At 40.6% G+C, this 15,088-nt stretch overlaps 1 protein-coding gene across 32 annotated transcripts in view; it reads right to left on the bottom strand.

Moving 5' to 3' along the window:
- The window catches only part of psd3l (pleckstrin and Sec7 domain containing 3, like), a 148,837-nt gene that overhangs the window by 19,415 nt on the left and 114,334 nt on the right, over positions 1–15,088 (bottom strand). For all 32 annotated transcript variants that reach the window (XM_052525159.1, XM_052525198.1, XM_052525187.1 and 29 more), the window contains exons 11-12: positions 9,904–10,082; positions 8,026–8,096 (exon numbers count right to left, since the gene is read on the bottom strand). In XM_052525159.1, the coding sequence (XP_052381119.1) occupies positions 8,026–8,096; positions 9,904–10,082 (250 nt within the window). The remainder of the gene's footprint in view (positions 1–8,025; positions 8,097–9,903; positions 10,083–15,088) is intronic.

Here is a 15,088-nt window from a genome sequence, read left to right as displayed (position 1 = left end):
AATAAAACGTTTATTCTTTCAGTGAAATACGGAACCGTTCCGTATTTATCGAACGGGTGGCATCCTTAAGTTTAAATGTTGCTATTACATTGCACAAGCTTCAATGTTATGTCATAATTATGCAAAATTCTGGCAAAAATAATTACGGTCTTTGTTAAGAAGAAATGGTCTTCACACAGTTCGCAATGAGCCAGGTGGCCCAAACTGCTGCACAGAACGCAAGAGAAGCGACAATTACCCTAGTTCAAATAAATTAATGTTAGCAGGCAATATTAACTAAATATGCAGGTTTAAAAAATATATACTTGTGTATTGATTTTAAGAAAAGGCATTCATGTTTATGGTTAGGTACACATTGTGGCAACAGTGCTTTTTCGCAAATGCTCTTCTTAAATTATCACCCGTTTGGCAAAGTAAGCTATGATTCAATGATAAATTAACAGGCACCGCATCGATTATATGCAACGCAGGGCAAGCTAGATAAACTAGTAATATCATCAACCATGTGTAGTTAACTAGTGATTATGTTAAGATTGATTTTTACAAGATAAGTTTAATGCTAGGTAGCAACTTACCTTGGCTCCTTGCTGCACACGCGTTACAGGTGGTCAAGCCTGCCACGCAATCTCCTCGTGGAGTGCAAAGTAATCGGCGTTCAAAAATGCAGATTACCGATTGTTATGAAAAGTTGAAATCGCCATGCCGATGAATCGGTCGACCTCTAGCACCAATCCAATGCTGCTAAATGCAACAGGGGGAAGTGAATGATACGAATGCAACCCACCTTCTGTGTAAGGCCAGTGTGAAGTTTGTCAAACCTTTTTGTTTTGTGTCATAAAACAGTTACTGGAGCGACCCCTCATGGCGTACAAAACCCAAATGACACAGAATAGTGACTCAGGATGGCTCAAAAGATGACAAAGTAGTTGAACTGACTTCAACAAATCGAACTTGACGAGACAGAGGTGTCTGAATACGAGGGGTGGGGATTCATATGAAATCCCCTCACAACTTTGCGCCTCAGTGCATTGACAAATGTGTGGAGAATGGTAAACAGTATTGACTGGGGTGCTGATAACAGTAAACCTGAGGTGGCATATCAAGGTTATAATTTAACATAACATCCCCAAGATTCAATAGGTTACAGTTGATAATTTAGCTTCAATAGGTTACGGTTGATCATTTAGCCTTAATAGGTTACAGTTGATCATTTAGCCTTAATAGGTTACAGTTGATAATTTAGCTTCAATAGGTTACGGTTGATCATTTAGCCTTAATAGGTTATGGTTGATCATTTGCCTAACATCCCAGAGATTCAATATTCCTGCTGTCGATCGCACTACATGGAAAATGTGTCATTCTGAATTTATCACCTAGAGCCCTGCCGGTCATCCTTCACCAACAATAATTCAAAGCAGTGTCATTTTTCAATGCCATGCAAATTCATTCATTAAAATCACCACTACTACACAATCTTCTCAATGTATTTTCCCCCCAAATACAATATAAAATACCCTAGAGCCGACAGTAAAACACAAGTCTAACACAGCGTCCACCCCCAAAACACCCCACGTCCACCCCTAAAACACCACAGCGTCCAACAGTAAAACACTACAGTTTCTAAACAGTAAAACACTACAGTCTCTAAACAGTAAAACACTACAGTCTCTAAACAGTAAAACATTACAGTCTCTAAACAGTAAAACACTACAGTCTCTAAACAGTAAAACACTACAGTCTCTAAACAGTAAAACACTACAGTCTCTAAACAGTAAAACACGAGTCTCGAAACAGTAAAACACGACAGTCTCGAAACAGTAAAACACGACAGTCTCTAAACAGTAAAACACGACAGTCTCTAAAGTAAAACACTAGAGTAAAACACGAGTCTCTAAACAGTAAAACACTACAGTCTAAACAGTAAAACACTAGTCTCTAAACAGTAAAACACTAGTCTCTAAACAGTAAAACACTAGTCTCTAAACAGTAAAACACTAGTCTCTAAACAGTAAAACACTAGTCTCTAAACAGTAAAACACTAGTCTCTAAACAGTAAAACACTAGTCTCTAAACAGTAAAACACTAGTCTCTAAACAGTAAAACACTAGTCTCTAAACAGTAAAACACTAGTCTCTAAACAGTAAAACACTAGTCTCTAAACAGTAAAACACTAGTCTCTAAACAGTAAAACACTAGTCTCTAAACAGTAAAACCCTACAGTCTCTAAACAGTAAAACACGAGTCTCTAAACAGTAAAACACTACAGTCTCTAGTGTTTTACTGTTTAGAGACTGTAGTGTTTTACTGTAGTGTTTTACTGTAGTCTCTAAACAGTAAAACACTAGTCTCTAAACAGCAAAACACTACAGTCTCTAAACAGCAAAACACTACAGTCTCTAAACAGCAAAACACTACAGTCTCTAAACAGCAAAACACTACAGTCTCTAAACAGCAAAACACTACAGTCTCTACAGCAAAACACTACAGTCTCTACAGCAAAACACTACAGTCTCTACAGCAAAACACTACAGTCTCTACAGCAAAACACTACAGTCTCTACAGCAAAACACTACAGTCTCTACAGCAAAACACTACAGTCTCTACAGCAAAACACTACAGTCTCTACAGCAAAACACTACAGTCTCTACAGCAAAACACTACAGTCTCTACAGTAAAACACTACAGTCTCTACAGCAAAACACTACAGTCTCTACAGCAAAACACTACAGTCTCTACAGCAAAACACTACAGTCTCTACAGCAAAACACTACAGTCTCTACAGCAAAACACTACAGTCTCTACAGTAAAACACTACAGTCTCTACAGTAAAACACTACAGTCTCTAAACAGTAAAACACTACAGTCTCTACAGTAAAACACTACAGTAAAACACTACACAGTCTACAGTAAAACACTACACAGTCTCTACAGTAAAACACTACACAGTCTCTACAGTAAAACACTACACAGTCTCTACAGTAAAACACTACAGTCTCTACAGTAAAACACTACAGTCTCTACAGTAAAACACTACAGTCTCTACAGTAAAACACTACAGTCTCTACAGTAAAACACTACAGTAAAACACTACAGTCTCTACAGTAAAACACTACAGTCTCTACAGTAAAACACTACACAGTCTCTACAGTAAAACACTAGTCTCTACAGTAAAACACTACAGTAAAACACTACAGTAAAACACTACAGTCTCTACAGTAAAACACTACACAGTCTCTACAGTAAAACACTACACAGTCTCTACAGTAAAACACTACACAGTCTCTACAGTAAAACACTACACAGTCTCTACAGTAAAACACTACAGTCTCTACAATGAAACACTACAGTAAAACACTACAGTAAAAACTACAGTCTCTACAGTAAAACACTACACAGTCTCTACAGTAAAACACTACACAGTCTCTACAGTAAAACACTACAGTCTCTACAGTAAAACACTACAGTCTCTACAGTAAAACACTACAGTCTCTACAGTAAAACACTACAGTCTCTACAGTAAAACACTACCGTCTCTACAGTAAAACACTACCGTCTCTACAGTAAAACACTACCGTCTCTACAGTAAAACACTACCGTCTCTACAGTAAAACACTACAGTCTCTACAATGAAACACTACCGTCTCTACAGTGAAACACACGGCATCAGATCAAGATAATAGGAAACCGGAATAGAGAAACTGGACTAGGACACAGAAAAATAGATGAACACAACCAGTCTGTTTTGCCCTGCAATAAAACTGCACTTAAAGCCTCTACAAGTGCACACTCCATCCAATTTACACCCTAGAAAGTTCATAACCATGTCAACAAGCGGAATGCACTATTTTGACCCTCAGTTCAGTTAGAAAACAGTTGAACAGTTATGCTGAAATACGCATCAGGATTTACATTATTCAGATATGTAGGAGTACTGGCAACCTTTTATTATCATCTTTAAAGGAGCCTTCCATACATCTCCAGAGCATAATGTTTCGTAAGAACCATTACTGAATTCCAGGAGTAGTTTATGTAACTTCCTGTGTGTGTGATGTACTAAAGGGAAGTGCAATTGACCTCTGCCAGTCGTGATTGTCACTCAGTGTTCTCAGGTGTTGTGATGAGTCCTAGAGCTGGTGGCAAGTCTGAGCACCTCACTGCCTCCACACGTCACAGGAGTTCACATTATAAACGTAGGACAAATTATTCTCTGCTTCCCAGAGCCTATTGACGAGGCACACAGATTCATTTGCGGTGATTGCTACTCCAAAGTTAATGTAGCTGTAACGTCATTGGTCATTCGCCGACAATACCACAGCAACCTCTTGCAGCCAGGCATCAAAATCAGCACAGAGAAGTAGAAACGCAATCTTCAAGACTACCGGTTTCCTAGCCATTTCTAATCTGTGCTTTGCAGCGGCACCGGGCCACAGAGCAGCGGCACCGGGCCACAGAGCAGCGGCACCGGGCCACAGAGCAACGGCACCGGGCCACAGAGCAATGGCACCGGGCTACAGAGCAGCGGCACCGGGCCACAGAGCAATGGCACCGGGCTACAGAGCAACGGCACCGGGCCACAGAGCAACGGCACCGGGCCACAGAGCAGCGGCACCGGGCCACAGAGCAGCGGCACCGGGCCACAGAGCAACGGCACCGGGCCACAGAGCAATGGCACCGGGCTACAGAGCAGCGGCACCGGGCCACAGAGCAATGGCACCGGGCTACAGAGCTCATCTGTTTGAAATCAGTCACAAGGAGGAAAAAGTTATCCAAACCTCCAATGGATTTTGTCAAGGTTTTAATAAGGACCCTGTTTAGCACGATAAGGTTAATAAGGACCATGTTCAGCACGATAAGGTTTTAATAAGGACCATGTTTAGCACGATAAGGTTAATAAGGACCATGTTTAGCACAATAAGGTTTTAATAAGGAACATGTTTAGCACGATATGGTTTTAATAAGGACCATGTTTAGCACGATAAGGTTTTAATAAGGACCATGTTTAGCACGATAAGGTTAATAAGGACCATGTTTAGCACGATAAGGTTAATAAGGACCATGTTTAGCAGGATATGGTTTTAATAAGGACCATGTTTAGCACGATAAGGTTTTAATAAGGACCATGTTTAGCTCGATAAGGTTTTAATAAGGACCATGTTTAGCACGATAAGGTTAATAAGGACCATGTTTAGCACGATAAGGTTTTAATAAGGACCATGTTTAGCACGATAAGGTTTTAATAAGGACCATGTTTAGCACGATAAGGTTAATAAGGACCATGTTTAGCACGATAAGGTTAATAAGGACCATGTTTAGCACAATAAGGTTTTAATAAGGAACATGTTTAGCACGATATGGTTTTAATAAGGACCATGTTTAGCACGATAAGGTTTTAATAAGGACCATGTTTAGCACGATAAGGTTTTAATAAGGACCATGTTTAGCAGGATAAGGTTTTAATAAGGACCATGTTTAGCACGATAAGGTTTTAATAAGGACCATGTTTAGCACGATAAGGTTTTAATAAGGACCATGTTTAGCACGATAAGGTTTTAATAAGGACCATGTTTAGCAGGATAAGGTTTTAATAAGGACCATGTTTAGCACGATAAGGTTTTAATAAGGACCATGTTTAGCAGGATAAGGTTTTAATAAGGACCATGTTTAGCACGATAAGGTTTTAATAAGGACCATGTTTAGCACGATAAGGTTTTAATAAGGACCATGTTTAGCACGATAAGGTTTTAATAAGGACCATGTTTAGCACGATAAGGTTTTAATAAGGACCATGTTTAGCACGATAAGGTTTTAATAAGGACCATGTTTAGCAGGATAAGGTTTTAATAAGGACCATGTTTAGCAGGATAAGGTTTTAATAAGGACCATGTTTAGCAGGATAAGGTTTTAATAAGGACCATGTTTAGCACGATAAGGTGTTAATAAGGACCATGTTTAGCACGATAAGGTTTTAATAAGGACCATGTTTAGCAGGATAAGGTTTTAATAAGGACCATGTTTAGCACGATAAGGTTTTAATAAGGACCATGTTTAGCAGGATAAGGTGTTAATAAGGACCATGTTTAGCACGATAAGGTTTTAATAAGGACCATGTTTAGCACGATAAGGTTTTAATAAGGACCATGTTTAGCACGATAAGGTTTTAATAAGGACCATGTTTAGCACGATAAGGTTTTAATAAGGACCATGTTTAGCACGATAAGGTTTTAATAAGGACCATGTTTAGCACGATAAGGTTTTAATAAAGACCATGTTTACATTTGGAAACATTTTGTCTGTGCCACTTCAGATATTAAAATGTAATCCAATATTCTACTACAGATGTTGATAATTAATAGCTGCATCTGTTAGTGATGGGGTAGGCAGAACGGATGCTGGCCACAAGAGCAGTGACATGTTGACTGGTCCCATCTGTAGCCATTAAAGATCATCCATGCTGGAATAATTAAGTTGCTCTGGTTGGTAACGTAAGAGGACTCATAACAATAACTTCCCCTCCCAAAACTGACACAGAGAGAGGTGGGGTGTCTAACAGGGGTGGGGTGTCTGACTGCCAGAGAATATCAAAATAATACAATTGCCTTTTTTTGCCTTGGCAGTGCCATTTGAGTTGTGTGCTGAATACAAAAATCTGTATTATTTAACTGTGTTCTCAATTTCAGGTTGTTAAAGTCCTTCAAAAACGTTTTCTCCCTACTGAACATGACTGTGTCCTCACAAGCAGCTTAGCTGCAGCATTGGACATGATGCTCTGCACTGATCCTGGCCCAGAGAGAGGCCCAATGTGGGTTGACTCTGTGCCTATCTGGCAGTCCAGACAGTAAGAGCTGGCCTAGGATCAGGGGTTTGATAAGGTTGGAAAAAGGGGTACACATTTCGGTCAATTTCGCTGCCGACTAACTGACCCTCATTAACCGGTCAACGAACAGTAACACGATGCATGTATACAAAGAGCCATGTCACAAAGAGCCATGTCACAAAGAGCCATGTCACAAAGAGCCATGTCATTAACGCAGCTTAATGGAAACATGCAATCATAGCAAGCCTATCGTCTTCCAGTCAAAACACTATAATGTTATTATTGAACATGCAACTGCTGTAATGAAGCAACTAATAAAACAATATTTGCCTAAATGCAATTAGCAGGAGAAGTGTTCTTAACAGTTCACCCTAATGCATGCAAGAGGTTCCATGTGTGACAGGAAAATATCCCGTAGAAACTTAGAGGGGGAATCTAATAGCAACAGGGATGGCTTGCTAATATGACTAGGATTGTGCCTTTGACTTCTTGACAACGAAAGAAAGGTGATATGAAAGTGAATAGAACAGGAGAGAAATGCCGGTTAATGGCACCAGGAAGTCTTTATAAAAATAAACTGCCCGCCTTCTGTTGACTACAGCCTATGCACTCGAATAGCGAATGCGAGACATACTTTAATTACGAGTTGAGATTGAGAAATGAAAATAGCCATTTTTAAATCGTGGTAATCAACAGTTTAACACACCATCGCATTTACAATTGTTGTTTGCTGTGACCGGGGTTACTATTAACGAAAATACACACCCGCCAATTTAATTCAACTAAATTATGCAAATGACCTTTAGACCGATATGCATATGTATTTTCGGCAGCTAACCGATTAACAGTTTACTATTAACACCCCTAGTTGGAAACATATGGGTAGTATATGGAACTATGTGCACTGTGTGGCACATATGTTGTTAATAAAATGATTCGCAACATTTCATGCTTTTTTACATTTACAGAGCGACTTACAGGAGCAATTAGGGTTAAGTGCCTTGCTCAAGGGCACAACGACAGATCATTCACCTAGTCCGCTGGGGGTGGGGAGAGATTAGAACCAGCAACATTTCATTACTGGCACAACGCTCCTAACCGCTAGAATGGACATAGTCAACTCAGTGTCATCAATGACATGTTAACCTGAGCAACAACCACAAATGTTACAGAAAGCTTCATTCAAGGTGGTATATATAGCATTGTATTACCTTCTGCAAGTAGAGGATCATTCCTTTGAGAACAGCATAGAATGTTTTCCAGCCTCGCTTTCCTCTTGGTGCTGGAAAATGAAAGGGGACATTTTAATGACCAGCAACATCATTTTAATAAGAGAATTATGATTATTAGGTACAATATTATTTGTGTAGGAGCTGAAGTAATATTCAATTGCAATTTCATCTCTAATCTGTTGTGTTAATCACTGATACAATCTGCTTCAGTGTTGGGGACAATCATTTAATTCCAATCAAATAAGGAATTCATATAAAGAAATTCCTGTCGGGAATCGGAGTGGAATCAAGCCCAGTTCTGGAATTAATTTCAGGTCTGCCCCATTACTTTAAAATCCTTCTTTCATGATTTTGACATCAACAACTAATCAAAACAAAACCCAAATCAGATTATGAACAATTTAGCAAAAGTAATCTAAATCATTCAGTTGGAAGATTTAAAAAATGTGGCAAAACAAAAATGTAAAAAGTGTATTTTCAGCCGTGCCACTCGTGTGGGACATGGCATTCATTCCGAGCAGTGCCTAGGGCTGCATCCAAAATGACACCCTATGCCTTTAACTGTTGACCATGGCCCATAGAGTGCACTATATAGGGAGGAGGGTGCCATTTGGAAAGCAGACCTAGAGTCCGAAGTTGGGAGAATCTCGTCTCTAGCTGGTCATAATGTTGCAGCCCGACCACAGCAGCCCCGTGGGACAACGACGTGCATTCTTACAGGGCATCATGTGATTAGCGGGGATCAGAAATGAGTTGAAACTCATAACCAGAGCTGCTTTTAAACTCCATTGGTAATGGTATAGGAAGTTAACACCCATCCAGGGGTATGGAACATATTGGAGGAAAGGTCTGACTGTTTGGAATGTTCCTGGCATGGATTAATGTACCTGAAACCAGCCTGCTCTGAAAGGCATCACTATAGTTATTTACAATGACCATAGAGACTGATACTTGAGAGGGCTTCATTTTGAGTGACTTATCTCCCATGAGCTATGTCCAGAATTTAGATAGGCCATTGTAAAAAATCTGCATGGTGTAAACCTCAACGACAGGACCTGATACAGAATACTAAACATTTATCAAAGACATTAATCAAGCAGCTTCTAACACTTTAACTGGTGACCTCTCGTTTCATGCCATATATTTCAATATATTTACTATCAGTTTGAAAGCCATCATGGTATCTTGGAAGTAAATTAAACTTGTGTATAAAAACGTTGGGTTACCCTGTGCAGCAGATATTGACTGTAATCTGGATGGTTTTCTGCAGGCATAAAGCTCAGTGCTAATAAGTCAGCAGGTAAAGTCATTAGCGCCCAGAGATAAATGGATGTGAAACACCAACACCATCCATTCTCGTCGGGTTAACCGGCGGGTTCTGCATCTAAAGTGCACCCGTTAGCGGTTTCTCATTACGCAGCAATTATATTAATGACCTATTTGTCTCCACTGTTTCCAGACACACATCACATTCTGAAGGTCGAGGTGGAATCTGGAGCTTCAGACAGGGAAAATCGGCCATTAGTGGGATCCTAGAGAGCAGAGGTTTGTCACAATGCTTAGTCTTTAAACCGAGAGGCTGCAGCGAATCAGCATTTCAAAAAGTCCCAAAATCCGTGGGATTTAGAAATGGTATAAAATATGTTTCTCTGACTGAGGCTAGTTAGGAACCCACAGAATGCTAATAATAACCTGAGTGGGTATATGAAATACATGCTGAGCACAGAGCCATTTTAAATACCATGTGTTACATACTGTATGTACGGGACATTTAAAATGGTCCAGCTTGGGTTCATCTGAAGGCATACTTCAAAAGAACACTGAGAAAAATCTGTCTAAGACTCATTGATCACTTACTTTTCTTGCCGTCCATGTCGGCGTGGATTTTGCGGGCCAGGAAGCCTGTTTTGTAGACTGCGGCGTTGGGGTCGTGGGCAATGTCCAGGAAGGGGTTACTGCCACTGCTGATCCGCGTGATACTTTTGTCCTTGTTGTCTGCCAGCTCAGACAGAGACTTCTTCAGCTCATCACCATCTCTGGAAATAAAACCGACAAATAGGATTCTGTGTTGCGGATGTTGGCTAGGTAAGAGGCAAGATAACTTTGATCATACTCCCTGAATGGATACAGGCAATTTGGCTTTTTTTCTCTCCTCCCATCATTTGGGTTATTTTTTCTAGTGGAACAGAGGCTGTGATTTTGGAGCTTTCTGGTTGTCGTAGTATATCCTACAGAACCACTCCGCTGTCGTAGTAAATTATGTACTATTGACCACTTAGAATGTTGTTCGGTGCTTTGTTGGCGTATTAGGGGACTCAGTGGGGGCGTTTGTGCAGTCGGAACAACAGCCCCAGTCAGACGGCTCTACTAACATCACCCTGTCCACCTTCATCACAATCAATTCTGGAACCTCCGTGTCATGGCACCATGGTGCACACACACAATCACTGGGTAGTACAGCACCACACACACACAGGACAATGCCATTACACCAATGAGTTTGATCTTTGAGTGTGTCAGTTTCTATTCACAAACATGGAACTCTAAATATGGTCTTGTTTATTGAACTGCTGGTGATTTTGAAACTCAAATATAGTTCTCAGTGAACAAAATGAAAAAGGATTAATGCAGTATTCTACCCAGACATTTAAAGAGCTAGGTACAGTGCCTGCCTAGTCAAGGTCTACAGTAGACCCTGCACAAATCTCACATTCAACAGCCACAGATCAGAGGAAGGTCATGAAATAATTCCAAGACATAAATATCCCTTTGAGTACGGTCACGTATGGTAATTACATCTGTGGATGAAGTATCATATATCACCCAGATCTGTCCGTCCATCCTAACTGAGTCATGGAATGTTTATATTTTTGAAATGTAATCTTTATTTAACAAATTCTTATTTACAATGATGGCCTACCCCGGTCAAACCCTGACCTAATCCGGACGACGCTGGGCCAATTGTGCACTGCCATATGGGACTCCTGATCCATATGATCACAGCAGTTTGTGACACAGCCCGGGATCGAACCTGGTTCTGTAGGGACGCCTCTAGCACTGCGATACAGTGCCTTAGACTGCTGCGCAACTCGGGTTGTAATGAATACAACCTGCTCAGGGTTATCACTGAGTGCTTTTAAAACAGAGTTCATAGGCTGAGTGGTGAGAAAACTATGGATCAACAATGCATTCACTCCACAATACTGGCCTGTGTGACAAGACTGAAAAGGAAGAAGCCTGTGCTAAAGAAATCCAGTCCAAATCATCCATCCTGATTGCATCAAGGCCTTTAAGTAACACTGCAAGAGAACAGATTTAAAATGAAGGCAGCAAAATGTGACAACTAGGCACGGGTGTTCAGACGTCTACCCATGGGGACTGTATACTGTACAGTATGTGGGAAAACCAAACCAAATGTTTCATACCAACGTACTATACACATACACACAGTAAAATAAAAAATAAAAAAAAACACTTGAATGAGTAGGTGTCCAAACTTACTGTATATACAGTGTATTCAGAAAGTATTCAAGACCCCTCGACTTTTTCCATATTGCTACTTTAGAGCCTAATTCTAAAATGGATGATATTGTTCCCCCCCATAAATCTACACACAATACCCCATAATAACAAAACAAAAAATATAATTTATAAAATGAAATATCACTTTTACGTACGTATTGAGACCTTTTGCTGAAGCACCTTTAGCAGCGATTACAGCCTTGACTCTTGGGTATGACGCTACAAAATTGGCACACCTGTATTTGGTGAGTTTCTCCCATTCTTCTCTGCAGATCCTCTCAAGCTCTGTCAGGTTGGATGGGGAGTGTCGCTGCACAGCCCTTTTCAGGTCTCTCCAGAGATGTTTGATCAGGTTCAAGTCCAGGCTCTGACTGGGGCACTCAAGGACATTCAGAGACTTGTCATGGAGCGACTCCCGAGTTGTCTTGGCTGTGGGGGCATAGGGTCGTCCTGTTGGAAGGTGAACCGTCGCCCCAGACTGAAGTCCTGAGCACTCTGGAGCAGGTTTTCATCAAGGATCTCTGTACTTTCCACGTTCATCTTTCCCTTGATCCTTACTAGTCTCCATCCCTGATGCTGAAAAACATCCCCACAGAATGATGCTGCCACCACCATGCCTCACCGTAGGGATGGTGCCAGGTTTCCTCCAGATGTGAGGCTTGGCATTCAGGCCAAAGAGTTCAATATTGGTTTAATCAGACCAGAGAATCTATTATCTCATGGTCGGAGTCCTTTTGGTGTCTTTTGGCAAACTCCAAGCAGGCTGTCGTGCCTTTTACTGAGGAGTGGGTTCCATCTGGCCAAACTCCCATAAAGGTCTGATTGGTGGAGTGCTGCAGAGATGGTTGTGTTTCTGGAAGGTTCTTCCATCTCCACAGAGGAACTCTGGACCTCTGTCATCGGGTTCTTGGTCACCTCCCTGACCAAGGCCCTTCCCCACCGATTGCTCAGTTTGTCTTCATAGTCTTCATAGTTCCAAACTTCAATTTAAGAATGGTGGTGGTCACTGTGTTCTTGGGGACCTTCAATTCTGCAGATATTTTTTGGTAGCCTTCCCAGATCTGTGCCTCGACATAATCCTGTCTTGAGGCTCTTTGGACAATTCCTTCGTCCTCATGTCTTGGTTTTTGCTCTGAAATGCACTGTCAACTGTGGGACCCTATATAGACAGGTGTGTGACTTTCCAAATCATGTCTGATCAATTGAATTTACCACAGGTGGACTCCAATCAAGTTGTAGAAACATCAAGGATGATCAATGGAAATAGGACACACCTGAGCTACATTGAGTCTCATAGCAAAGGGTCTGAATGATTGAAAATACACACACACACACACACACACACACACACAAATGCTCAAACATGTCAACAGTTTTCGCTTTGTCATTATGGGGTATTGAATGCAGATTGTTAACTTCTCTAGGGTAGGGGGCAGCATTCGGAATTTTGGATGAAAAGCATGCCCAAATTAAACTGCCTGCTACTCGGGCCCAGAATATATGATATGCATATAACTGGTAGATTTGGATAGAAAACACTCTAAAGATTCCAAAACTGTTAAAATAGTGTCCGAGTATAACATAACTTATTTAGCAGGAGAAAACCTGAGAAATCCAGTCAGGAAGTAGTTTTTTTTGTTTTGTTGTAGTTTTCTATTCAATGCCATTACAGTATCCATTGACTTAGGACTCCATTTGCAGTTCCTATGCCTTCCACTAGATGTCAAGAGTCTTTAGAAATCGTTTCAGGCTTGTATTCTTATAAATGAGGGAGTAAGACCAGTCTGAACGAGTGGATTAGAACCTGACCATGACATCATACAATGAATCTATGCAGACAGATTAGAACCTGACCATGACATCATACAATGCATCTATGCAGACAAGATTAAAACCTGACATCCTAAAATGCTTCAAGACAACCAGTATAGAACATGACCATGACATAAAATGCTTCATAATGGCATCATTACAACCCATTTGTTTTGTGCACTTCAAAGTGATCTACAGTGTAACCATAATGTCCCATATTCAGTAATACATCTTCTCATCACACACACTCGCCTTGAGGTTTCAGAGTTGGCAGCAATAAAGCAACGTTAACAGATATGAGTTATTTGACCCAACAACAAAGGGATATGGGTAATAAATTGCTGTAATTGGAATGAACTTAGTTTTAGCACCCGTTTCCCCCTGCATCTTCCGCAAAGTAGCTCAACACCAGGGAGTCTCTTGAGACAGAGTTATGGTATGACCTGCACAATCTTTAAGATAAACTAGTAAATTATAGCAAAGCCATATTTCCTCATGCACTTTCCCTCGTCGCATTATCTGACAGCCACACTCTGGAGTTTTCCATGTCCATTTAGTTTAATTGCTTTGCTCAGAATACATACGATCTGGGTTCCCACACGGCGGTTGAGCCATGAACTCCTAAAACGTAGTGAAATAGTGAAACTATGAATACTTCTGAATTTTGACAAAAACAACTCTGCAAAAAGCCATAACAGACTACTACTAAATCCATTTTAGTGAACCTATTCCAGCAGGCCCACAGTGCTCACAAGGAATATGTTCTTATTAAAAGGCGAGCAGCTGTGGACCAGGACTGCAGCCAAGCTTTGTGGGGCTGTGCTCAGGTCAGAAATGCTGCAGTGGGGCCATTACCTAAAAACACCACTAAACTCATCATGTAGATAGTCCGGGCTTCTTCAAATCAAATCAAATTTATTTATATAGCCCTTCATACATCAGCTGATATCTCAAAGTGCTGGACAGAAACCCAGCCTAAAACTCCAAACAGAAAGCAATGCAGATGTAGAAGCACACTGTTAACAGGTTTGAGAAACTACTAATATGATATGATTGGCATCTCACTTTTTGATCATCACTGCTGTGTAGTATACATTTGTCTTTAAAGTAGGTCCAGTTGATACTAGCAACAAACCAGAACTAGATATTGACATAACAGCTTTGCAGACAAGGACACGATTTTGAGCGGTGGCCTACTTTAATACCAGGACATATAAAACATGATTCAATATTACATATTCAAAACAATGAGGGACTGCCTTCAAATTTCATTTAGGATAAAGTCATTGAACTAAAGGTCCCCATGGTCTTAGTAGCTGCAGGACGGTCTGATTTGATTGAAGAGACATTTTCTACAAGATTTCCTAATAAAATTATTTTGGCGCAAGCAATCTTCTTTCATACATGGATTTGTAAAATGTACTACTTGCTTAGTTACACTGGTCATGCACTGACAGGGACGGTTCCCTGACCTTGATTAAGCACTTTTAAATCAGTTTCTCCATTGAGCATGCTTTTTAGTCCAATAACAGGATTCCCCTGGTGCAACATGCTGAATATCCTAATTTGTCTATATGCCTTTGCATGTACATTAATGTGACGCAACAGAAAAACTGTCACTATGACAACAGAGGAGTATTTTCCGTTCATGGCAGCCATTTTTGGCGAGGGGACAGTGAAGGCTCCTCCATCACACAACACATTCAAC

Source organism: Oncorhynchus keta, chromosome 9 (assembly GCF_023373465.1).
Source record: "Oncorhynchus keta strain PuntledgeMale-10-30-2019 chromosome 9, Oket_V2, whole genome shotgun sequence".
Taxonomy (NCBI): domain Eukaryota; kingdom Metazoa; phylum Chordata; class Actinopteri; order Salmoniformes; family Salmonidae; genus Oncorhynchus; species Oncorhynchus keta.
The sequence above is the reverse complement of the archived record's forward strand: the minus strand, read 5'-3'. Positions and strand labels throughout refer to the sequence as shown.